Here is a 24839-nt window from a genome sequence, read left to right as displayed (position 1 = left end):
GCGCTTCAGGGCAGGGGACAGCAACTCACAAAGTTCGAGGAAAGTCCCCTTCCGCATGCGAAAGTTTCGCAGCCACTGGGATTCATCCCAGACCTGAAGCACTATACGGTCCCACCAGTCCGTGCTTGTTTCCCGGGCCCAGAATCGCCATTCCACGATATCCACATGACCCATTGCCACCGTGATGTCCTGGGCGCTGGGGCTCGTGGTTTCTGACAGCTCTGTGCTACTCTCCGACTTCAGGCCATCACGGCGGTGTCGTAGCCTCCTCGCCTGATTACTCTTCATCTGCCTTAGGGAAAGGTGTATGATAAGCTGCGAGGTGTTGAGAACGGCCAGAAGTGCAGCGATGGTCGCAGCGTGATCCATGATCGCAGTGCTGTGGCGTCCGCGCTGTCACTGACCAGAAAAGTGCGCGAACTGATTTCCCGCCGGCGCTTTCATGGAGGGAGGGAGGGCGTTAGTGATGGACGGATGACGACAATTTTTTTTTACCCAGAAGGCATTGGCGGCTCGACCCAGAATTCCGATGGGCAGCGGGGACTGCGGGAACTGTGGGATAGCTGCCCACAGTGCACCGCTTCCAATAGCGACGCTCGCCCCGTTAGTGTGGACTCACAAAGTCGAATTACTGTCCTTAGTGTGTCCTTAGTGTGGACACACACGTTCGACTTTGCAATATCGATTCCACATATTCGATTTAAGTAAAATCGAATTACCCTCGTAGTGTAGACATACATTAAGACTCTGTGGTTATTGGGGGTTCTCGTCGGGTTTGCTGTGTCAGCTATCTGCGCAGAGCTGGGGCAGCACACAGAGGGAACACACGCACGCAGCCGAGTGATATCAACAGGAGAAAGCAGAAGCACCACCCCGGTAGCATCTCACAACAGTCTGAACTAGCCTTGTTTGTTTTATTGTAAGCACATTTTAAGGATTTTTTCCCCCACCCCCACCACAACATACATTTCAGCTTTTTGCTATACACACAAAAACACAAGAGCTAATTCTCACAAACAATTAATTTTTTTATTTAAAAAATATACAGCTTCTTGAAAACAAAACCAAGATGCTTCATTAAAACTTTTTAGCTCACTTAAAGGCCAAAGGCCTTCTAACAAAACACAAATAGTCACAACCCCCCCCCCCTTTTAAAAAAATTTACAGCTACCAAGTTTTATATCACATGTTTGTCCCCTCACCATTCTCTAACTTATTCCTTTTAGATTTCTTACAAATAGTTTTTTTCTTAAGCAGGGTTCTGTAACTCTTTGTGAGGACTAGACGGTCAATATAATGCTCTAAGCAGGCATCTTCTGGTTTGGTCATTTTCTTTAGAACACGGTCAGGGTCTGCACTGAATTGCACAGCATTTATCAATGTCACCCCTTGCGCTAAATGTTCTTGGGTTAGGCACAGACATTGCATACCATAACCTATGGCAACAACAGTGTTTAATAAGCTTTCCAAACACAGCTCAGCACACAGGCCCCGGAGCTTGCAGTTTATATACACTGAAGTCCAAGTCACACAGTCATGGTGCCTTTGGCCTGGCGCATCTATGACACAGCCCTCACAATCTTCAAAAAGCTTTTCCCTAAGGCAGTGTTTAAGGATAGCATAAACAGCAATGCGTACAATAGTCCACATGACTTTTTTACGCTCACGACGTGGCACTGGCTCAGTTAGTTCTATGCCAAGCCACCTCCTAAACTCCTCATAGCCATCATCCTCAGAGTCCTCTTCAACAACTTGTTTTGGCGTTGAGCAAAAACATGGTGGGGCCAGTTCATCTTCGCTGCTTTATGCAACGCTGTCTGGGTCCTCTAGAAAGGCATCATCGAGCTGTTGAGAAATTTTCAGAAAAGAAAACGTGTAAGCACCCCTCATTGCTTGTTTTTTAATTTACGCAACCCCTGGTTCCTACCCCATTACCCACACCTCCTTGACCACCGCTTCTTAATCATTCATTTTACCTGAGCGCTGTCTTTTCCATTCGCCTTGTCCGCCGGTGACTCCCCCGAGCCGCGATCGCCTTCCACCTCTGAGGGGGTGGACAAAGAGAGGCCGTCACGCTCATCGGGCTGTCTCATGAGGGTTTCGGGGTCGGGTTCTGGCGTATCCAGCCACGGCTGGGCCAAAGGGCTCCCCTCGGTCGCTCCCTCCTCCTCCTCGGAACTGTCGCTGATGTAGCGCTTTCTCCGTGGATGGTCAAAGACCCTCGGGGCTAAAACAATGTCCGAAGTTCTCACGGGGGTGGTGAAGGAGTCCATGTTTCCTCTCAGCAGGCTTTCCGTGATTTCGAAAACACGTGTCCTTGGTAAGAGATGGCCGCCTCCTCTGTCTGGCGCTGGGACTTATGGGGTAATGGTGCTGCACTCTGATTGGCGGAGGGCCTTGGGAGGAGTTCTTAGTAGGGTCACACTACTAGCTTCTGGAGGGGTCACCCCAACCCAGAAGTCACCCTGATTGGTCAAAATCTCCTCTCGGGGTGGTCCTGTCGGGACGAAACCCCTCCTGATTGGTAGAGGGTGGTGGGAGTAGTTCTTAGAGGGGTCACATGACACACCTTGCTTCCGGTCGGGTTGCACCTTGACCCCGGAAGTAATACCCCCACTGGGTGGGACTTCAGGTGACAGGTGGGAGGGACCAAGGGGTCAAGGGGCGGGGTTAGGGTTTGATTGACGGTAAGGCCCTTATACTACTGGTGAGGCTGGTCCTGTGTCTCTTACCACCAGGTTATCAAGGAAGGATGTTAGTATATTAACCCAAAGCTTTGTAGCATATAATACCATATTACCATATGTATCTTCTGAATAGCAGTAATACAATTGTAACTTTGCAACTCTGATTATTTTACCATTTAATTACTACTTCATTTATTTTAATAAAAAGTCTTTTCGGATATATCTGTCTCTGTGTGAGCTTCCTGTCATACTCCCGAGGGTCCTTTGTAAATCCTGTGGAGCCTGATTTGGGACAAGAACTTTTATCTTCTGATCAAACAGATTGGTGAGCCAGAAACCCATACTATCCAAATTAATATTATAAACCTCCTAAATCAGGCAACAAAGAGCTAACATCACTGCCCAGACCACCCAGCGAGACCCAGCCAGTGGAGGAGCTATTGCCCCTGCTAGGACCATGCAACAGGTCCTAACCCCTAGGCAGACCAGTATGGCCTCCAACACCACCCAATGGAAGCTTGCTCCCAGAAAGTCTCACACTGCATCAAAGTCCCCCCAGACAGAACTCATCCACAGAAAGAGCAGACTCATCCTGGAAACTCCCAAACAAGACCTCATCCCTAAAAGGACCAGTACCGCTGCCTCTAAATCTGTCCTTCCTAAAAGGACCAGTGCTGCCCTAAAATATGTAAGGGAAGACGCTGCCCTCGTTCCGGAGATCACGCCTCAAGATCCAGCCAAATGGAGTACTCAGCACTGGGAGGAAAATAGGCAACAGGCTAATCCTACAGCAATTTTCCAGCCTGAGCCTGCAGAGATTGAGCAGCCACAGGAGCAGCAGCCTTCGGTGAGGGCAGCCACCCCGTGGCAAGTTGTTTAGATAGAAGAGTTGGCAAGGACAGCCTCCTTCAATGACTTTGACCTCCTTATAGACAGACTCACTAAAGACCTGTCTGCAGAAATCGTATCTGGGAGGAAGAGAACTCAGGAGAACACAGCAACTGCTCACAGAACTCCTGAATCAGGCCACAACAACAACAACAACATGAGAGAAGCCAGGAGAAGGAACATCAGTCACAGCTATGATCCATCAGCAGCATCCAGGGTCCAGAAGCTCTACCAGTGAAACCGTCCTAACGATATGAGAGAGATCCTCAACAGGCCCTCATCTTACTGATAAATCCTGTCAGAGAGACTATTCGTATACTTCAAGAGTGTGTTCTACCGCTTAGCTCAGAACAGCACACAGCATCCGGTGTGCCTTCATCCTCTACCCCCTGTTTACTGTGCAGGGGATCTGGTACAAGACTTTACATCACGGGAAATAGAGACCAGACTTACAAAGACCAAAAACACAGCCCCAGGAAAAGACAGCATTTGCTATAACTTCCTGAAAAAACGAGACCCCAGTTGCTTACTATTAACTGCCATTTTCAACAAATGCAAAAAATTCTGTCATACCCCCAGCTCCTGGAAGAAGTCTATGATAGTGCTTATCTACAAGAAAGGTGAGCGAGAAAACCCCAGCAACTGGAGACCCATCTTTCTCTGCTCCACCATAAACAAACTGTATGCCAGCTGCCTTGCAGCTAGGATACAGACTGGTCTGTGAAAGGAGGAGCCATCAGCTCCATCCAGAAAGGCTTCATGTCCTGCAAAGACTGTTATGAACACAACTTTGTCCTTCACACCACCATCCACACAGCCAGGAAGGCACAGAGTCAGTATGCCATAGTGTGTCTTGACCTGGCTAATGCTTTTGGATTGATGCCCCACCAGCACATTTTTGCCATGCTGCGAGAGTTTGGGATGCTTGAAACCTTTCTCCAACTGATCCCGGAACTTTATGAAGGCTGCACGACCACCATCCGCTCCATGGAAGGAGAGACACCTGAAATTCCTATCCATAGCAGCATGAAGCAAGGTTGTCCCCTCAGCCCCATCATTTTCAACTTAGCCATGGAGCTGCTCATTTGAGCCATCTCCAGAGGTCTAAGTGGTTTTGACCTGAACTGCAACAACATGAATATCCTGGCCTACGCAGATGATCTGGTCCTGATCGCAGACAACTGAGAGAGTCTCCAACAAATGCTTGATGTCACCAGCCAGGCTGCCAACTGGATGGGACTCCGCTTCAATGCTAGGAAGTGCGCATCCCTGCATATCGATGGCAGCAGAAGGGACTTGGTCCAGACAAGGCCGTTTCAGATCCAGGGTGAACCCATGAGCTTCCTTGAGGACGGGCAAATGTACCAACATCTCAGCATGCCCACAGGTTTCCACATCCAGCAGACATGTGAAGATACCATTGCGGAGATCCTACGAGATGTGGCCAGGATCGACTCCTCCCTACTGGCACCATGGCAGAAGATCAACGCCTTGAACAACTTCCTGATCCCCCATATCTCATTCATCTGAGGGGATCTACCATGGTGACGGTACCTCTTAATAAGACAGACAACACCATCAGGCAGCTATTGAAGAAGTGAATGATTCTTCCCCAGAGAGCCAGCAATGAACTGGTGTACATCTCGCACAGGCAAGGTGGTGCCAATGTCCCTCCTATGGGTGATCTCTGCAACGTTCCGTTGATCACTCACGCCTTACGCCTTCTGGTGAGGAACATTGCAGAAAGTGCTATGCAGAATGTCATCAAGAAGCATATCGCAAGGACCCCCTCCAATCAAGATGTCACCACCTACCTGAGTGGCTCACTGGAAGGTGAATTTGGAAGAGATGGGGGAGACTTTGCTTCACTCTGGACTCGTGCCCACAATGCTACACGATGACTGGAGATGTGCATCAGCTGCCGCTTGATGTGGTGCGAGGAATGCCAAGATCTGGGTATCCTGGTGCCACAGGTGAAGAATGCAGAGCACACAATAATCACTCTTAGAGCTAGAACCATGCTGGAGAGGACCCTGAAGGATGCCATCTGAGGTCAATATGTGGAAAATCTGAAATAGAAGTTGGACTAGGGCAAGGCATTCGAGGTGATGTGCAAGTGGGATGCCAGCAACCACTTCCACTTGCTGACTGGAGGTTCATCCACAGAGCCTGATTCAACTGTGTCCTGCTGAATGAAGCCATCTGCCATGGAAATCTGGACAAATGATGCAGGAAGTGCGGCTATGCCAATGAGACACTACTCCACATCCTGTGTAGCTGCAAGCCCCATTGCAGAGCCAGGCATGATCATCTAGTCAGAGCCATCCCACCACCCATAGGGAAGGTGGCTGTGAACTCTGCCATCCCTGGAACTGACAGCCAACTGCGACTGGACATCATCAGCACCAACGAGGACCAGAAGAAGAGCATGATGGTGGACATCACAGTTTCCTTTGAGAACAGGACCCCGGCCTCCCGCGACACCTGAGCTTGAAAGGTGGAGAAATACGCCCAACTGGCCGAAACCTTGAGAACTAAGGGTTACCATATTCAGACACATGCGCTGATCATCGGAGCCCTGGGCACATGGGACCCCAGTAATGAGTGAGTGTTGAGAGAATGCGGAATCGGTCAGCACTATGCTCGGCTGATGCGGCAACTCATGGTATCGGATGCCATCAGGTGGTCAAGGGACATCTACATAGAACACATCATCGGACATCAGCAATACCAGGAAAGATGAGCTGGAGTGCCAATGAGAAGCACAGTGGGGAAAGTAACTGTAATACGTTCCACATGGATTGTATTTTCTAAATGGACAGTCTACCCTAAATTCTCAAGTACTGAGGGACAATCTTCACTCATTATCAGTGATTTCAGCTCCATTGTTGTTGCAACAAGACTCTCTCTTGAGTCTTAACCAGCTCTGTTATTACACAGTGAAGAGAGGAAGGATCAGATGGTATGTAGGACCCTGGGTCATGGCCCACACCATCAGCTTCAAGTACCTATCCCCAACCTGTCTCAACTCCACTGGGCTTTGGCATACATGTCTGCTGCCTAGCAAGTGCAATTTAGTTGAGGGTAAGTCCCTCAATCAGGGTATGCCAAGAACAGTTCTGCTGCCATTGATTAACACAACGAGAATAACAACGCTTTATTACCCGTGCCCCCAATAACAAAGTGATTTGTGATCCAACACCAGCAAAAAGTGATCACTTTGGCAAAGCACCCCCATCATTCTGAGCATCTAATCAGGGTGGGTGTCTCCATGCAAACAAGATCAGCCCCTGAAGTCCTGTTCCCCAGCTCATCACTAGATGTCTGGGGAGGGCTCATTCAGACCCTGATGACAAATCCATACAAGCTATTCACTTAGTTCTGCTACTCGATTTTCACACAAGGATTAGCCAAATGGCCAACTCAAAGGAATCATACATACTCTACAAATTTACTCTAATTAGTTCCATTTTGTTAAACTCTAGCCAAAATTAATGTTTCTCTCTCAGTTTATATACGAGGGAACTGACCAGGAGATTTTGGAAAGTGTAGAAGACAGAGAATACTTTATTAAACATCCTCAGTTGATAGATTTTTGTTAATATATAAACAATTATGAGGCTCAATTGAAAAATAAGAAATGTTTCTATCCCCAGTCAGGCAGGATGGTGGACGTGTAGCAGGTCTCCAAGCAGGACAAATTCCCCAAAAAGAAATACATGATGGTGTGAAGGTGCTGATCAGCCACAACTAGCACAACAATGAGCACGTTCCCAGCCATCGCCATAAAGTAGATCATTAGAGACAGCGTAAAGAGAAGAACATGTAGGTCAGGGAGATTCCTGAATTCGCAGAAGAATTAATTCCATGATGGGCATTTGATTTCCTCAGTCTTTGATTGCCATGGAGTAAACCTAAGAAAGAACAAACAGTATAATTTTATTTGTAGAAAGCAAACCTAAATGGTCACATAGCAGCCTCAGTTTAATTTCATAATTATCAGTATCCCATCTCAGGCACCTGATTTACAAGCCCAAGAATGTGAATTTGGAAGATGGGTGTGTGGTATTTTGGTTTTTGTTTTGTTTTGTTTTGTTTCATTTGTTTTGATTAACCCATGTATCCAGAGTTTGATAATTGATTTATCTCTAAAAGATCTGCTCTATGAATTATTTTGGGGCAGTTCTATGCAGTGATGAGCTGCCAAAATTTTAACAACCGGTTTCCTCCTCACCCCACAATGGGGTCATGGCCCGCCCCCGCTCCCCGGGACTCCTGCCCCATCCAACCCCATGTGTTCCTTGAAGCCCCCCCATGGACCCCTGCCCCATCCACTCCCCTTCCCTGTCCCCTGACTGCCCCCCACTGCCCCATCCAACCCCCCTCCTTCCTGACTGCTCCCCCGAGACCCTTGCCCCCATTCAACCCCCTTGTTCCCCGCCCTCTTACCGCCCCGCCCCCCTGTGCCCCCCCAGGTTACCTGCTGCGGCGCGGGCGGCCCCCCTGCCCCAGCTCACCTCCGCTCTGTCTTCGCCTCACTGGGCCTGAGCGCGAAGCTGCCGCACTGCTTCTCCACCCTCCCAGGCTTCCCACACGAACAGCTGATTTGTGGGAAGTGGGGGGAGGGGGAGAAGTGGGGCGGAGCATTCAGGGGAGGAGGCGGAGGCGGAGCGGAGGTGAGCTGGGGCCAGGGGACGGGGTGGGGAGCTGGAGCACCCATGGAGTCGGCGCCTAAGGTGCCACTTTTGGATAATGTGCTCAGGGGGAGCGGTCGCTCCCCCTGCTCCCCCCCAGCTATGCTCCTGGGTCACTTCAACTTACCGTTTGTTAAATTTAGAAGCCCTTTTAGAACTGGTTGTCCCACGAAGGACAACCAGTTCTAAAAGGGCTTCTAAATTTAACAAACGGTTCCCGCGAACTGGTGCGAACCGGCTCCAGCTCACCATTGGTTCTATGGTTTGTGCTATACAGGAAGTCAGACTAGAAGCTCACAATGGTCCCTTCTGGCCTTGGAATCTATGACTCTATAAACCTAGATGGAATGGGATCATTGGGGCCAAAGATGTACGCAGGGCCTCTTGTGATAATTGGGCCTACAAATTTACCTTAATTTTAAGCTCAACTGTAAAAAATGAATGAAAGTTCATACATTTTCATTATGACCTTTTATATAAAATTGTTTATGAAAAGATGTAAGAAGGAGACAGAAAACTGAATTAATTTAAATAGAAAGGCTTTTATTGATACTACTCATGGACTGTGTTAAGATTATGACTAGTAAAGAAGAGGACCAGAGGACCAAAAATCAATTTACTGATATCAATGTATCAAAAATTAGCCCTCACTGGTGGACAAAGTAATCTTCTCCTTACTATATGTGCAATGAGCCTCAGGTGGCATGTGACCAGGATTCAACACTGAATTTGGTCTGCTGCTTGGATCATTAGCTTCCCCAGCCAGGGCCGGGTACTGACAGGGAGTGCAACGTGAACGCTGATCCATGCCCCCTGACAAAGTAATGAGACTTGAAGTGGGAAGAGAAGGTCTGGAGGACAGTGCCTAGTGCAAGATCTGAGGCTTGAACCAAAGTCAGCAAAAGTTATGCTATGAGCAAAAGTCAGGCCTTTAAAAAGCAGATACTTGGCTAGAAGTTCAGTGTCCGGTACATGAACTTGGCACCGGTATTGCTAGCATTGCTAAAATACACTGAATGTGTAAACAGATTCCAGCAGGCCAGCACAAGAACACCCCGACCTAGCACACAATGGCATGGTTTGACAGAAGTGATGAATACCTTCAGGAACACAATAGCTGGAATTATTCCTAACTTCCTTGAAGATATGGTTGCCAAGCAACAGAAATATTAACACTGCTTTTAATCCTAACCACTGACTAATATTTGAGAGACTGGCTTTTCTTCCATTTAATAGCATTTTTTAAAATAACTTTAAGTTTGTTTTGGATGTCATGTATGTTGTCCTGTGTTGTATGCTGTGAGTGTCATGTGACTACTTCTTTTTGGTTTTTACTTTGTTGCAACAAAAGTCAATTTTATACTTTCTTTTTAACATAAGTGGCACCACACTATTTAATATTATATTTAATATATTTAATAATTTAAACATTTAAAGGGGTATAACCATCATAACACCAATTAATTTTTTTTGCAAACCTCAAAAAGTATATATATTTTTGCCTACACAAATAATGCAATTACAAGAAAAAAAAAGAAGAAGAATTCTTGTTTATTAATCACAAAGATGTTTTTATTGAGAGGGAAAATGTTAAGGGAAATCTCAACATTAATATAAAGGTAATATTAGCAAAATGTTATTTTCTTGTTTGGGTTAATACACTTGTTTGCTTTATTAAATACTGAAATATTGTTATAAGAATGTTATAGCAAAAATATCATGAAATATAATATATATGATGTCTGGTTATGGTGCAAAATATTAAAGCTAACCAAACAATTTAAACACGTTTCTGCCTTTGTCTCCCAAACAAAACCAAATGTCATAAAAATTGAATACCCTCAAAGTGTTTGCATAGACCCACATTTAAAATTCATTTTAGTTTAATTTTTACACTCTTTTCTTTTATGCTGTGTTAGAGGGAAATAGTAGTTGATAACATTTGTCCTTTCGAAAAGTTAACATAAGTTGAATTGGTATCACAAGCAAATTAGCTCTAAAAAGCTTGGGTAAGAATTCTGTTACCCTTTTGATAAAACAGAGAGCTCAGCAGGAAGAGCAATACACCTTCTTACAGAAGATGATGAGCATCTATTTTAGAAGTCAAATACTATATTTATTATGAGTAGTAATGTATATGTTTAGTGAAAAGGAGTGTCTATGCTACAAATGCAAACATATCTAAAATGGTTCTGTTTGTGCTAAAGATTTTGGACAATCAGAACAAAAGTATAACTTGTGTTATAAAAGACTTGGTCCCTATTACATTGTAAACAAACTAAGTTAATCTATATATAAAATTTCGGTTACTGAAAACAAGAGAAATGTAAAACAAACAAGCAAAACCATTATGGTAACCAACTTTAAGCTGTTTAAAGGTACATCCCACAAAACGAAGACACGAGAAGATATCTGTGCACAGTGAAGAAACCCCTGGGCATCAAGAAAATAAAAATGAAATGCTTTATAAATAGACTGGTCAACTCTGTCTACCATAAGTGGACAATTAAATGGGCAATCAGCTAGAAAACAGTAGCTGGATCAGGTCTAGCTGTCATTTAAACTTGCATCTTATTGAGCAAAGTGAGTTCATGTACCTGTGGTTTCACATCTTTATCACTGAAACACGGATAAATTTGGCTATTGTGTAAAAGCAACTGTATTATTTCTGTATACTTCTTTGTTAATTGATATACTAGCATCTTATCATGAATGTGCAGAAGACTTAAGGGCTTTGCAAAAGACTATTCTGCAGTCTGGTATTTCACAAAATAGAGGACTCCAAAAATTAGATGAAATTTTGGGTTATGTTTCAAGATTACCTGACTCTGAAGATCTATTTGGGATGGGGTACTATGAAATATAACAACAAAACATTAACTATTTTGATCACCAGGCAGCGGAAACTCTCTGAATGTGTAATTCATGATATTAAGGCCCTGGCTACTGAAGAAATGGTACACCATTTATAATGTGCATGACAATGCTAAACTGTTTAATGAAATACAAGTAAAAAGTAACAAACTAATTGCGGCAAACAATAAAAGGCAAGGAAAAAGCAAATTGGTAAACAATTTTTTTGTACGGCTTATGGAAGTTACCTAGTAACTACAATTGTGTGGACAAATTCCCTGTTAGTACCAGTCATAATTTGGAGTTAGTGACACTGTATTCTAAGTGAGGCACATGTTATTTAAAACAATTCTGTTCAGTGTCTGGTTACCAATATTGAATACAGACTAATACAGCAATAGTTGATATATTGGTTACGGTACATCTAGAATCAGAGGGGTAGCGGTGTTAGTCTGTATCCACAAAAACAACGAGGAGTCTGGTGGCACCTTAAAGACTAACAGATTTATTCGGGCATAAGCTTTTGTAGGTAAAAAACCCACTTCAGATGCATGGGTAAAAAACCCACTTCTTCCATGCATCTGAAGAACTCGTTCTTTTACCCATGAAAGCTTATGCCCAAATAAATCTGTTAGTCTTTAAGGTACATTTAGAGGATTGTCTGGAAGACAGTATCTACAAGAAACAACTGGATCTATGTCAGCTACCAGTGTACCACTGAGCAATGCAAACCTAAAGAGCATGGCACCATGGCTTGTTATGCCAGGAATGTTGTTGACATCACAACTCCAGTGTGTGGCCACAAAGATTCAGACCAATCCAATTGAATGGAGAAACTAGTCGCTCCTATCTCTTGCCTGGCAAAGCTTACCAGATGATAGCAACCAGCAGAAGGGGTAGCCTACAACATGGTTGAACACTACTGTGTAGTAACTGATTACAAGAAATGTATATTGAAAGGCCTCATTTGTGATGTCACTACTCCAAGTTTCCGTTTTACTCCTTGTATACATAGCACTGTGGAACAATCTGAAATACTGTCTATCCCAGTATTTCAGAACAACTCCAAAACTACACCCCTTAATCAAAATCCTGAATCTAACATTTCTGCATTCAATATATGGGACTATACAACTGAAAAAAGGTAATTTGTCTATTGGTGGTATGGCGGAATGTGCAGACCAAGGGACAGATGAGGCACGAATGTGTGGATTGTAATGTAAGGTGGCCAGCTAACAGTGTTTAGTCCGCTGGGTCATCTGCAGTGCATGCATTATGCTTTTTTGTGTTGATGGGTAAACATCCTCCACATAAAAAAGCAAAAAGTGGGAGAATGGAGTAGAAAGAGGGAGCCTGGAGGACAGGGCCTGGTGCAAGGCCTGAGACCTGAACCAAAGTCAGCAAAAGTTATCCTATGAGCAAAAGTCAGGCCCTGTCAAAAGCATGTCCTTGCCTGCAAGTTCAGTGTCCAGAACATGAGCTTGGCACCAGTATTGCTAGCATTGCTAAAACACACTGAATATGTAAACACTTTCCAGCAGGCCACCACAAGAACACACCAACCTAGCACAAGATGAGATGGTTTGACAGAAGTGATGATGAGTGATGTTCCATCTGAAACATCAGGAGTAAAGTACAAAGACAGGTGGTGAATAGGGATGTTTTATCTGAAGCATCAGGAGAAAGGTACAAAGGGAGGTAACAAACATGGCATGAAAAAATAAGGTGATACATAAATTGTTTATCCCAAATTGTCTGTCTCAGTCTATAAATGTCGAGGTACCTCACCTTAACCCTTTGTCTAGCCTAGAGGGGAGGAGAAAGTCCCACCGTTCACTGAGCTGGTCCATTGTACTGGACTCTTTGGGCAGGTCCATTGAGGTCTTATGGGCTGACTAGTTGGCCAGAGTTGGTGCAGCAAACAGAGAGAACACACACATAGCCAACAACTGACAATAAGAGGATGGACTAATCTGCTCATCACTCCCTTTTGGGGTCCTCAGAAAGAAAAGGATTACAGGAAAAAATTAGCAGAAGAAGCAGCTGTCAGACAACTGCTACAGACAGTTTTATCCTCATGACTCCCACCCTCATCATCTCTTAGGACCCCAGGACCTTCTTCATTCTAATCCTGAGAGATGTGCTGACCAGACCAAGTCAGAAAGAAGGGCCCAGATGATGTCACCACCTTCTCTGGCACAGTCTAAATCCCAAATATACCTGGGATGTGAAACTTCATCTCTTCCTATCTATACATGTAGGGTTTCCGTCCCCACTTTTTTCTCTTCTTTCCTCTCTCTCCTATCTTTTTGCCTTCTCTCTAAGAAGAGTCTGGCTTAGTTGGCCAAAACTGTCCATTTTGCAAACCTGCTGTGAGTCTGTGACCAAAAAGAGGCAGCTAAAAGCAGCTCCGTAAACCGCCCAATGCTGGTACAAGTTTACCAGGCCTCAGAGTGTCCGATCAGCCCCTGTGCTGGTTCTGCATTTTACCAGAAGTGAGAGTCAACAACAGAGACAGAAGCTGCATTTTCTGTCTTTGGTGTTCTTTTCTCTCCCCTTTCTTTTTGCCTTTTAGGAAATGGACCCAGACTTTAACAAGAACATCACCATGAGATCCAGCCCATCTCAACTAACTTCTTCCTTTTCCCCCACAAAGGACAGTTATTACCATCTTTAATGCCATTCAACTGAATGTTAAACAAGGTGATGGCTGATGGGGTTCTTTCTGAAACGAGGGGCATTGTTAAAATCAAAGCCTTACTTAACACTTTACATTCCATGTGCTTTATCTGTTTTTCCTTCTTTTCTGTGTCCTTTAATAAACAGTGAAAGAAATTAATGGTGAGTTTGCTATGGTACTGAGAAGGCTGATGTCTCTGTATACCAGACTTCAAACTTTGTATAAAACTGTTGGACAATGACTGGGTTATGTTAACAACTTTGACTCTTTGGGCCCCTATGGTCCTTCTAAATTAATAAAAACAGAGGTTGTGTGCAAGAAGCAGCAGCTTGGATTAGATGTATTAAGAGGCAGAAAGACTGAGGGCTGGTCCACACTACCCGCCTAATTCGGCGGGTAGAGATCGATCTTCTGGGATCGATTTATTGCGTCTCATCTGGACGCGATAGATCGATCCCAGAAGCGCTCCCCCGTCGACTGCGGAACTCCTGCTCGCCGAGAGGAGGAAGCGCTGTCGACGGGGGAGCCTGCCTGCGCCGCGTGGACCCGAAGTAAGTACTTTTAGTTCGATATAGGAAATGTTGACTTCAGCTACGCTATTCTCGTAGCTGAAGTTGCGTTTCCTATATCGATCCCCCGCCCCAGTGTGGACCAGCCCTAAGATAGTTGATCTGGAATCTGGAGTCAGGATCCAGAATTTCTGTTTCATGGGAAAATCTTCATTTTGAAACTTGTTTTTGTTCTTAATTGAACGTTGAAATTTTCCGTGAAACAAACTTTTTATTAAACAATTGGGATCAAACAAATGTTTTATTTTGATACTCTACGTGTATATTGAAAATGTCAAATCTGAATAGTTGAACAATATCAAACTTTTTTTTCCAATTTTTTTAAAACAAAACATTATTGAAATCAACACATTCATGGAAAAGTTTTGGTTTTAACCAAACAGCAATTTCCAAAGGAGAAATATTGTGTTGGAAAATTGCTCTTTTTACAACATTTAATGCTTGATTTAAATTAATTTTACATAGAACACCTGCATACGTAAGCTGTTGACATCCTAAAATCCATTAAAGTTAGAAGGAATAAAAAATATAATTCAACAGCACAATATATTATAATAAATCAGCTATACCCAGTAAGCGACAACACCTAGACTTTTGACCATCCCTAGAAGCTCTCTCAGATACATGGAAAATTGTAACAGTGTGTGCTTAAGATCAAGGCATTTGGGCTGTTTTGGACCAGGGCAGGTATTAAGGGCTAGATTTTTGACACTTGTTGATTTCAATGGGTGTTAGGAGACTAGATGCTTTTGAAAATCCCACTATATGCCTTAATACTTTTAAAAATCTGACCCTTTAATTCTGGAATGTAAAGCTCTCATGGAGAACACTCCTGACACTGATTCTTCTCTTCTATAGTGAGTCTGATTGCCTCACTCCTTCATCTCAATGTGGGTACCATTTCCTGGGAAAAAGGCCATTTCTCAGTTAGGCATTGTCTGAGAGATTCAGCCTTGCATGGTTCTCTGGAGAATCCTTTATTGGAAAGGGTGGATGGAAGTGATGTTGTAGTAGGATTTTGCTTCCTCTGTATTGGATGTTTGCATTTTAAACATGACATTCTGCTAAGTAAGCTGGAGAAATGTGGAACTACAATTAAGTGGATACATAACTAGTTAAACAACTGCAAATAAAGAGTAATTATTAATGGTATGATGCAGGGCTGGATTAACCATTAGGCTAATAAGGCTATAGCTTTAGGCACTCCTATTTTTAAGCCCTACTAGTCAGTCAGGGGGCTAGGCCAGGGATGGGTGAGGTGGGGGGCAGCAAGCTTGCTCACATAGCCCTGCTGGAGCAAGCCACTCCTCTGCCAGCAGTCAAAGCAGCCCCCTGTGGCTTGGAAGGACCTCAGCCAGCAGACAGCCAGTAGCCTGCTGCTTCTCTCCATGCTGCAGGAACACACTACCTGGTATCTGGTTAACACTGGTGACTGGACATTAAAAACCTGTGCCAGTCATGGGTATAGTTTGAGCAGGCACTGTCCCCCGCCGCTCCCTCCACCACCAATTTCTCCAGAGCTTTACTTAGCTGTCAGGGAGGGAAGAGGCTCCCTCTGTCCCTCTCCTCCCTGAGGCTGGCAAGGAGCTCCAGGATACTCCTTCTTGGGTCCCAGTGCCCATTATCATCATCATCTATGTGTGCTTGGTACCGTTTCTGGACAACTGGTGAGTGTCGGGGGGGGGGGCAGGCCAAGGAAGTGGTGGGGGAAAGAGGCAATACCAGAGCGGTAGGGTGGGAAGCTTGCACAGAACCTGCACACATTCTATACAGCTCCAGACAGAACTATTGCCCCTCCCATGTATAAGGAACGAATTCCCACACATTTGTAGGAAAAACAAAACAAAACATCCCATTCTGGATACCAGTACTTTAACTTTTACATTACCTTCCATTGAGGGGCTTCAGATTTATGATGCACTGTGTTCAATACTGTATTGAACGGTACTAAACATCAAAGAAATCCCATTTTTTTTATTTCATGCATTTTTCTGCACTTGGATGCATAGGCAACCAAGTTCTTTCCTTATGCTCAGCCTAGTTCCACAGGCCAACACATCTTTGCACTTTTAAGAGGTTGCAAAAGCACTTGAGGAAGCTCAACACACAATGTTGTAGGTTTCTCCCTCCCCTCTCCCTCAAGGATTTTAAATCCACTTCTTAGCAGGTTATGATAGAAAGACTGGCTGAATAGATTAAAGGAAGGTTCTGTCCATTTTCTGGTACTCTAGCAGTTCAATACATCATAAAAGTACCTTACATTTGATTTCTTTTGAGTTTCATTCCAAAAACTTAAAGCTAAATAAACCTGAAGTTAATCCTCGTTTTTCTGCCCCAACTCAAACTAACTTATTTCTCAAGTGGAAAATGTTGGGTAAGCATGGACAGTGATTCCAGAAGGGAATGAGAACACAGGCCAATTCCTGCTGACAGTGCTGGCCTAACTCTGATCCTGCTGAGGTCTGTGGGATTTGTACCACTGACTGTATACCTAAAGTTCTGCAATATATAGCAACTTTGTCATGCTGACTACTTTAACCCTGGGCCTAGAATTACACTCCACAAATACTTACCTCCCAGAGTCAGATTCCTGGAGCTATAAGTGGTGCATTGAGGACTGTCCCTGAGAGACAGCGCCCACCACCCTCAGAAAGAAAAACCCACCACCCTGCTTTTCTTAAGGTTGGAAATTCTGGCAATGTTTTTTTGCACAGGCCCAGGGATCAAACCATGGCTAAAATTATCTAAATTGCTGGGTAAACCCCACCTAGGTCACAACATCCACTGTCCCTTTCGAAGAGCAAAATTAAATAGTATTCAGAAAAGGGTTAACTCCATAAATAGCCTAACGCTTAGGAGACAAACAGATCATATTGAATATGGGCAGAAAGAGAGAGAGAGAGAGACCAAGAGTGTTCATGATTCCAGAAGAGACCAGTGTGATTATCTCGTCTGTTCTCCTGCATAACACGGGCCAGAGAACTACCCCAAATAATATCTGTTGAAAGGTAACTGTGACTTGCAGGACCTGGATGGTTTTGATGCAATTTTATGGCCTACAACTAGTTTGACTGCAAATTGGGGCAGAATTCTGAAATACAGAAGATTGCAAAAGGTGTTCAATCTGTCTCTCTCATAGTTTCTTTTTTTTAATGTTGGGGAAATGTAATCTAACTACAGCAGAAAATTCAGAAGGTGATTAAATAATTTTGAAAAGAAAATAATACACATACAGATGCTTCCTGTGAGCTCCTGACAATTTGTATAGGGCTAACACTGGGATTTTCAGAATAATGGCTCTTGTATAATGGATACTGGGGGTAGCAGAGTGTGGGGTGGCGAAATATACACTACATATGCACTACAATATGCTCTACAGTCACAGCCCTCACTATTCCCTTGGAGAATACCCAGGAGTGGTCAGAAGGGGCAGGTGCAGGTAATGGCATGAGATGACAAATACATCACCTCTTATTATGGTCTCACTTGGCATTAAGGTTCCACTTCTAAGTTGTTTAAAAGGAAGTAGTACGTGAGCAATAGATGTTACCAGCATGTTACAGATCTGATTAGTATGTGTTGTTGATGGTTATGTGCCTTAAAAATGTTGTTGAATGTTATAAACCATGATTAAAAGCAATTTATTCATCTGTTGGACTCCATAACAATTGATTGACCATGAATTAAAATATTTATTAAGCCTTTATAAACTATTTGTAAGTGGGACCTTAATATAATGTGGGACCCAAGTTATATGCTGCATTAATTCCTACATATCCCCAATTCGGCAAAGCACTTAATCATGTGGCTAACTTTAAGCACATGAGTTGTCCTAATTTGCTGAATTGCAGCCATATATAAGAGTAGAGATTTGAGTTCCCTTTATGTAGCAGTGGGTGTCTCTGTCCTGTATACAGAACGTGGATGGGATGAGAGGGCAGAGATCAGATTGAAGCTGAAAACGTCAATGTGAATTTACTAACTTTTGACTCTGAATTATTCCTCATTGTCTTTTGTCAATGAGAGACTTTGGTGCTCAAGGACTGCAGCAAGAGGACCTTCAAATGCTTCTAATGGTGGTATATTGCTTCACTGCTAACCCAGCATTCATCCCGTGAGTGCGATGAAAACAATTCTTTGAAGTCAGAAGCTCTTCTCTCCTCATGACCTTCCCTAGAGGTTGTTTCACTCTATTACCCTTGATGTCTATTTGTCTAAAAATAAAATAAATCTTTATTCTCATGCTGTTCTCCATAATTGAAAATACTCATTAGCAGAGGTGTCAAGGGAGATTTCACTTCTTGTCTGCAAGATAAATGATGAAACAGGAGAGATATTCATTATCTGCTAAGAGAAAGAAGGCAAAACGCACCAAGGATGTCAGCAGCACCAGAGTCTCTAATCAGGAGCAGACAGGTCTCATTACTGAGAGATTGGAAGCCCATGAAGTAGGTGGGAATAGAAGACTGCAGCACCTGTATTCTTGTCTTTGGATGAAGTGGTCACAACTGAGCTTTGGGTTTCTTCTGTACCTGTGTGAAGGTAAACACACTTTCCCACTCTCTTAGTTTACAATAAAATTATGCAGTGTAGAAAACCTTTTCCACTCAGCCTTCCTGATGCAGGACTTTTCTACTCTGGAGCCCTACATAAGTCACAGAGTTATGTAAAGAGTGAACTAGTTCTGTCCTGTTTTAGCTCTCATGCACCTAAGTCCTACTGAAGGCAATGGGACTTAGGCACATGCATAAATCTACATGGCAATAAAGTGATATGCAGAAAAAGTTGGCCATGTACTAGTGACCGAATTGGGTCCTTAGGATTGTAAAATACTTTGAAGATGAAAAGGACTCGATACATATAAATTGTTCATACTATTTTAGTATTAAAATGGAAAAATATGGCCTAAAAGATTCAGAGTTATTCTATAGCAGTCTTGCGGTAAATTAAACTTCAACTCTCTTTTTTATTAAACTGAAGGCTAGTCTACAATACCGCGCTACATCACCGCAGCTGCTGTAGTGAGTCTGGGGAAGACATACTATGCCTACGCCGCTGGGAGAGCGTTCTCCCGTTGGCATAATTACTCCACCTCAAGAAAAGGCAGAAATTATGTAGGCGGGAGAGCATATCCTGCCGACATAGTTCGGTATGGAAACCACTTTAAGTCGCTGTAACTTGCATTGCTCAGAAGGTTGGCTTTTTCACACCCCTGAGCAACGTAAATTACATCAAATTAAGAGGTAGTGTACACAAGCCCTTAGATTAACCATGTGGAAAAACAAAGATGTGTTTATTTACCTTTTCCATTTACCCTTTTCAAATGCAAGGTTTTCCTACTGTAAGGGCAGTTTATATTTTGCTGTGGTTGGTCAATAATAAGCCAACTGGAAAATGTCAACTATTTTTTCACAGGGCATTTCAATTTCCCCCTCCCATATTTTTTCTAAATTTCCCATAAAATGTCTTGTTTTTTTTAAACCCAGTCTTGGTTAGAAATAATTAAGTTTTGGTAGACATGTCTGATTTCCAAAAAGCATATTTTACTGAAAACTGAACCGAGAAATTACATTTTTTTAATTAAAAGAGAAAAAATACCCCCCACATTTTGGTTTTTCTCAACAACAACAAAAATATTTTAACAAAAAATGAATAGTTTCCATTGCAAATGTTCCTTTTGTCAAAAACCCATTTATCATTTTAAATATTTCAGTTTAAAAGTTTCAATTAACTAGTAAGAGTCAATAAATATACGTTGTGAAGTTCCTTAAAATCAGCTTTGCGAACAGGGGCTGCTAACAGGGAGTTTTGCAAGGGAGTTCTCCAGGTGAAGGAGGAGCAAATACAGCACCCTTGGGGTAAGTGACTGTCTGTAGTGTGTGTTTGTTTGTGTTTGGGGGTTACTTGCTGTGTGCTGAGCTTGTGTTTGTCAGTCTGGTTGTTTGGTTGTTTGGTTGTTTGAAGGACCGTGTGCTGTGGCTGGCAGTTGGAAGCTGTGAGCTTCAAAGGAAGGTCTGAAAGCTAGAAGCCTCTGGTAATTGGCTGAGCCTTAATCAGTTGGCGGGACATTCACACAGGTCAGGGCTTTATAAGCAGTGCACAAGCGACCAGGGAGCTTGCTAACAGGGAGTTTCGCAAGGGAGTTTGGAAGGGGAGTGGGAAGGGAGTGGGGGTCCCTTGCTGGTTCTATCTGTTTCCCTTTATTCCCCTTAAAACCTATAAATCAAACTACATTCAAAACTTCTTGTTTTAAACAACCCTTTCATTAACGAGGAGACAATGCAGGCAGAAGCCCAGCTGCAGAGTGGGGGCTATCCAGTTTATTGCACTGAGTGCAGCATGTATGATTACTTGCCCTGTGGGCAGGTGGCGTATGTGTGCATTCGGTGCAAGGAGCTCCTGGCCCTCAGAGACCACGTACAGACTTTGGAGGCCAGGGTGGTGGAACTGGAGGAGCTAAGAGAGGCAGAGAGGTATGTTGATGAGGCTTTCCGGGACACTGTAGAATTGTCCCACCTCCGGCCAGACAGCCCCTGCGCTGTTGAGGAGGATGAAAGGCCCAGGGAAGCAGAGCAGTCAATGGGAGCAGAGGGAAACCTTCCCATAGTTGGGACCATCCTTCCCTCCTGGTGCTGGGGTTGCCTTTCGCACTGAGGTTACCTCTCTGAGGGAGGGAACTCCAGTTGCTAGGAAAAGGCAGGTGTTAGTAATGGGAAATTTGATCATTAGAAACGTAGATAGCTGGGTTTGTGATGACCGGGAGAACCGTATGGTGACTTGCCTGCCTGGTGTGAAGGTTGCAGATCTCTCGAGGCATCTAGACAGACTTATGTGTAGTGCTGGGGAGGAGCCGGTGGTCGTGGTACATGTAGGTACCAATGACATAAGGAAGGGTAGGAGAGATGTCCTGGAGGCCAAATTTAGGCTGCTAGGGAAGAGACTGAAATCCAGGACCTCTATGGTGGCATTCTCAGAAATGCTCCCAGTTCACGCGCAGGGCCAGGTAGGCAGGCAGAGCTTCAGAGTCTCAATGCATGGATGAGATGATGGTGTAGAGAGGAGGGGTTTACATTCATTAGGAACTGGGGAAACTTTTGGGATGGGGGGAGCCTATACAGGAGAGATTGGCTCCACCTAAACCAAAGTGGAACCAGACTGCTGGCACTAAACATTAAAAAGATTGTAGAGCAATTTTTAAACTAGGAGATGGGGGAAAGCTGACTGCTGCAGAGGAGCATGTGGATCGGACAGAGACTTCTCTTAGGGGAGAGTCTAATGATAGAGAATCTCCAGGTTATAGTCAGGAGCAGAGGATGGAAGAGGATGATGAAAGGGCCAGATCAGATGATAAACATTCACATAAAAAAGAATGTGACACATCAGAAAAGGGCAGACAAATAAACAGTGACAACTTTTTAAAGTGTTTGTACACAAATGCTAGAAGTCTAAATAATAAGATGGGTGAATTAGAGTGCCTTGTGATAAAGGAGAATATTGATATAATAGGCATCACAGAAACCTGGTGGACTGAAATCAATCAATGGGACACAATCATTCCGAGGTACAAAATATATCGGAAGGACAGAACAGGTCATGCAGGGGGGAGAGTGGCACTATATGTGAAAGAAACTGTAGAATCAAATGAAGTAAAAATCTTAAGTGAATCCACATGTTCCATAGAATCTCTATGGATAGAAATTTCATGCTCTAATAAGAATATAACATTAGGGATCTATCGACCACCTGACCAGGACGGTGATAGTGATGATGAAATGCTAAGGGAAATTAGAAAGGCTATCAAAATTAAGAACTCAATAATAGTGGGGGATTTCAATTATCCCCATATTGACTGGGAACATTTAACTTCAGGATGAAATGTAGAGATAAAATTTCTCGATACTTTAAATGACTGCTTCATGGAGCAGCTGGTACGGGAACCCACAAGGAGAGAGGCAACTCTAGATTTAGTCCTGAGTGGAGCGCAGGAGCTAGTCCAAGAGGTAACTATAACAGGACCGCTTGGAAATAGTGACGATAATACAATAGCATTCAACATCTCTGTGGTGGAAAGAACATCTCAACAGCCGAACACTGTGGCATTTAATTTCAAAAGGGGGAACTATGCAAAAATGAGGGGGTTAGTTAAAGAGAAGTTAAAATGTACAGTGACTAAAGTGAAATCCCTGCAAGCTGCATGGGCGCTTTTTAAAGACACCATAATAGAGGCCCAACTTCAATGTATACCCCAAATTAAGAAACACAGTAAAAGAACTAAAAAAGAGCCACCGTGGCTTAACAACCATGTAAAAGAAGCAGTGAGAGATAAAAAAAATTCCTTTAAAAAGTGGAAGTCAAATCCTAGTGAGGCAAATTGAAAGGAGCATAAACACTGCCAAATTAAGTGCAAGAATGTAATAAGAAAAGCCAAAGAGGAGTTTGAAGAACAGCTAGCCAAAAACTCAAAAGGTAATAACAACATGTTTTTTAAGTACATCAGAAGCAGGAAGCCTGCTAAACAACCAGTGGGGCCCCTTGATGATCGAGATACAAAAGGAAAGCTTAAAGATGATAAAGTCATTGCGGAGAAACTAAATGGATTCTTTGATTCAGTCTTCACGGCTGAGCATGTAGGGAAATTCCCAAACTTGAGACGGCTTTTGTAGGTGACAAATCTGAGGAACTGTCACAGATTGAAGTGTCACTAGAGGAGGTTTTGGAATTAATTGATAAACTCAACATTAACAAGTCACTGGGACCAGATGGCATTCACCCAAGAGTTCTGAAAGAACTCAAATGTGAAGTTGCGGAACTATTAACTAAGGTTTGTAACCTGTCCTTTAAATCGGCTTCTGTACCCAATGACTGGAAGTTAGCTAATGTAACACCAATATTTAAAAAGGGCTCTAGAGGTGATCCCAGCAATTACAGACCGGTAAGTCTAACGTCGGTACCGGACAAATTAGTCGAAACAATAGTTAAGAATAAAATTGTCAGACACATAGAAGAACATAAACTGTTGAGCAATAGTCAACATGGTTTCTGTAAAGGGAAATCGTGTCTTACTAATCTATTAGAGTTCTTTGAAGGGGTCAACAAACATGTGGACAAGGGGGATCCAGTGGACACAGTGTACTTATATTTCCAGAAAGCCTTTGACAAGGTCCCTCACCAAAGGCTCTTACATAAATTAAGCTGTCATGGGATAAAAGGGAAGGTCCTTTCATGGATTGAGAACTGGTTAAAAGACAGGGAACAAAGGGTAGGAATTAATGGTAAATTCTCAGAATGGAGAGGGGTAACTAGTGGTGTTCCACAAGGGTCAGTCCTCGGACCAATCCTATTCAACTTATTCATAAATGATCTGGAGAAAGGGGTAAACAGTGTAGTGGCAAAGTTTGCAGATGATACTAAACTGCTCAAGATAGTTAAGACCAAAGCAGACTGTGACAAACTTCAAAGAGATCTCACAAAACTAAGTGATTGGGCAACAAAATGGCAAATGAAATGTAATGTGGAGAAATGCAAAGTAATGCACATTGGAAAAAATAACCCCAACTATACATACAATATGATGGGGGCTAATTTAGCTACAACAAGTCAGGAAAAAGATCTTGGAATCATCATGGATAGTTCTCTGAAGATGTCCACGCACTGTGCAGAGGCGGTCAAAAAAGCAAACAGGATGTTAGGAATCATTAAAAAGGGGATAGAGAATAAGACTGAGAATATATTATTGCCCTTATATAAATCGATGGTACGCCCACATCTCAAATACTGTGTACAGATGTGGTCTCCTCATCTCAAAAAAGATATACTGGCACTAAAAAGGTTCAGAAAAGGGCAACTAAAATGATTAGGGGTTTGGAGAGGATCCCATATGAGGAGAGATTAAAGAGGCTAGGACTCTTCAGCTTGGAAAAGAGGAGACTAAGGGGGGATATGATAGAGGTATATAAAATTATGAGTGATGTGGAGAAAGTGGATTATGTGACAGACCCAGACCAGTGGGGTACAGGAGTCTGGTAGAGGGCAAATATACTGGTCACTGGATGAGTAGTTTTCTGTTCCCTGAGTGACCAGAGCAGGGGCTGCACTAGAGTAATCAGGAACCCGCTAGAACCAGTTAAGGCAGGCAGGCTAATTAGGACACCTGGAGCCAATTAAGAAGAAGCTGCTAGAACCAATTAAGGCAGGCTAATCAAGGCACCTGGGTTTTAAAAGGAGCTCATTTCAGTTTGTGCTGCTAGTGTGAGGTGCTGGGAGCAAGAGGCGCAAGGATCTGAGAGTGAGAGTGAGCGGTGCTGGAAGACTGAGGAGCACAAGCATTATCAGACACCAGCAGGAAGGTCCTGTGGTGAGACTAAGGAAGGTGTTTGGAGGAGGCCATGGGGAAGTAGCCCAGGGAGTTGTAGCTGTCATGCAGCTGTTACAGGAGGCACTATAGACAGCTGCAGTCCACAGGGCCCTG

The 24839-nt window shown here is 43.6% G+C and overlaps 1 protein-coding gene across 1 annotated transcript in view; it reads right to left on the bottom strand.

The window, feature by feature from the left end:
- LOC112120843 (cytosolic phospholipase A2 gamma-like) overlaps positions 1 to 2093 on the bottom strand; it is a 90552-nt gene extending 88459 nt beyond the window's left edge. The window contains exon 1 of the mRNA XM_029911732.1: positions 1977 to 2093. Within this exon, the coding sequence (XP_029767592.1) occupies positions 1977 to 2093 (117 nt within the window). The remainder of the gene's footprint in view (positions 1 to 1976) is intronic.
- Between the last annotated feature and the right edge of the window lie 22746 nt (positions 2094 to 24839).

This window comes from Terrapene carolina, unplaced genomic scaffold (genome assembly GCF_002925995.2).
Source record: "Terrapene carolina triunguis isolate 2854851 unplaced genomic scaffold, T_m_triunguis-2.0 Scaffold119, whole genome shotgun sequence".
NCBI classification, from domain to species: Eukaryota; Metazoa; Chordata; order Testudines; family Emydidae; genus Terrapene; species Terrapene triunguis.
The sequence above is the reverse complement of the archived record's forward strand: the minus strand, read 5'-3'. Positions and strand labels throughout refer to the sequence as shown.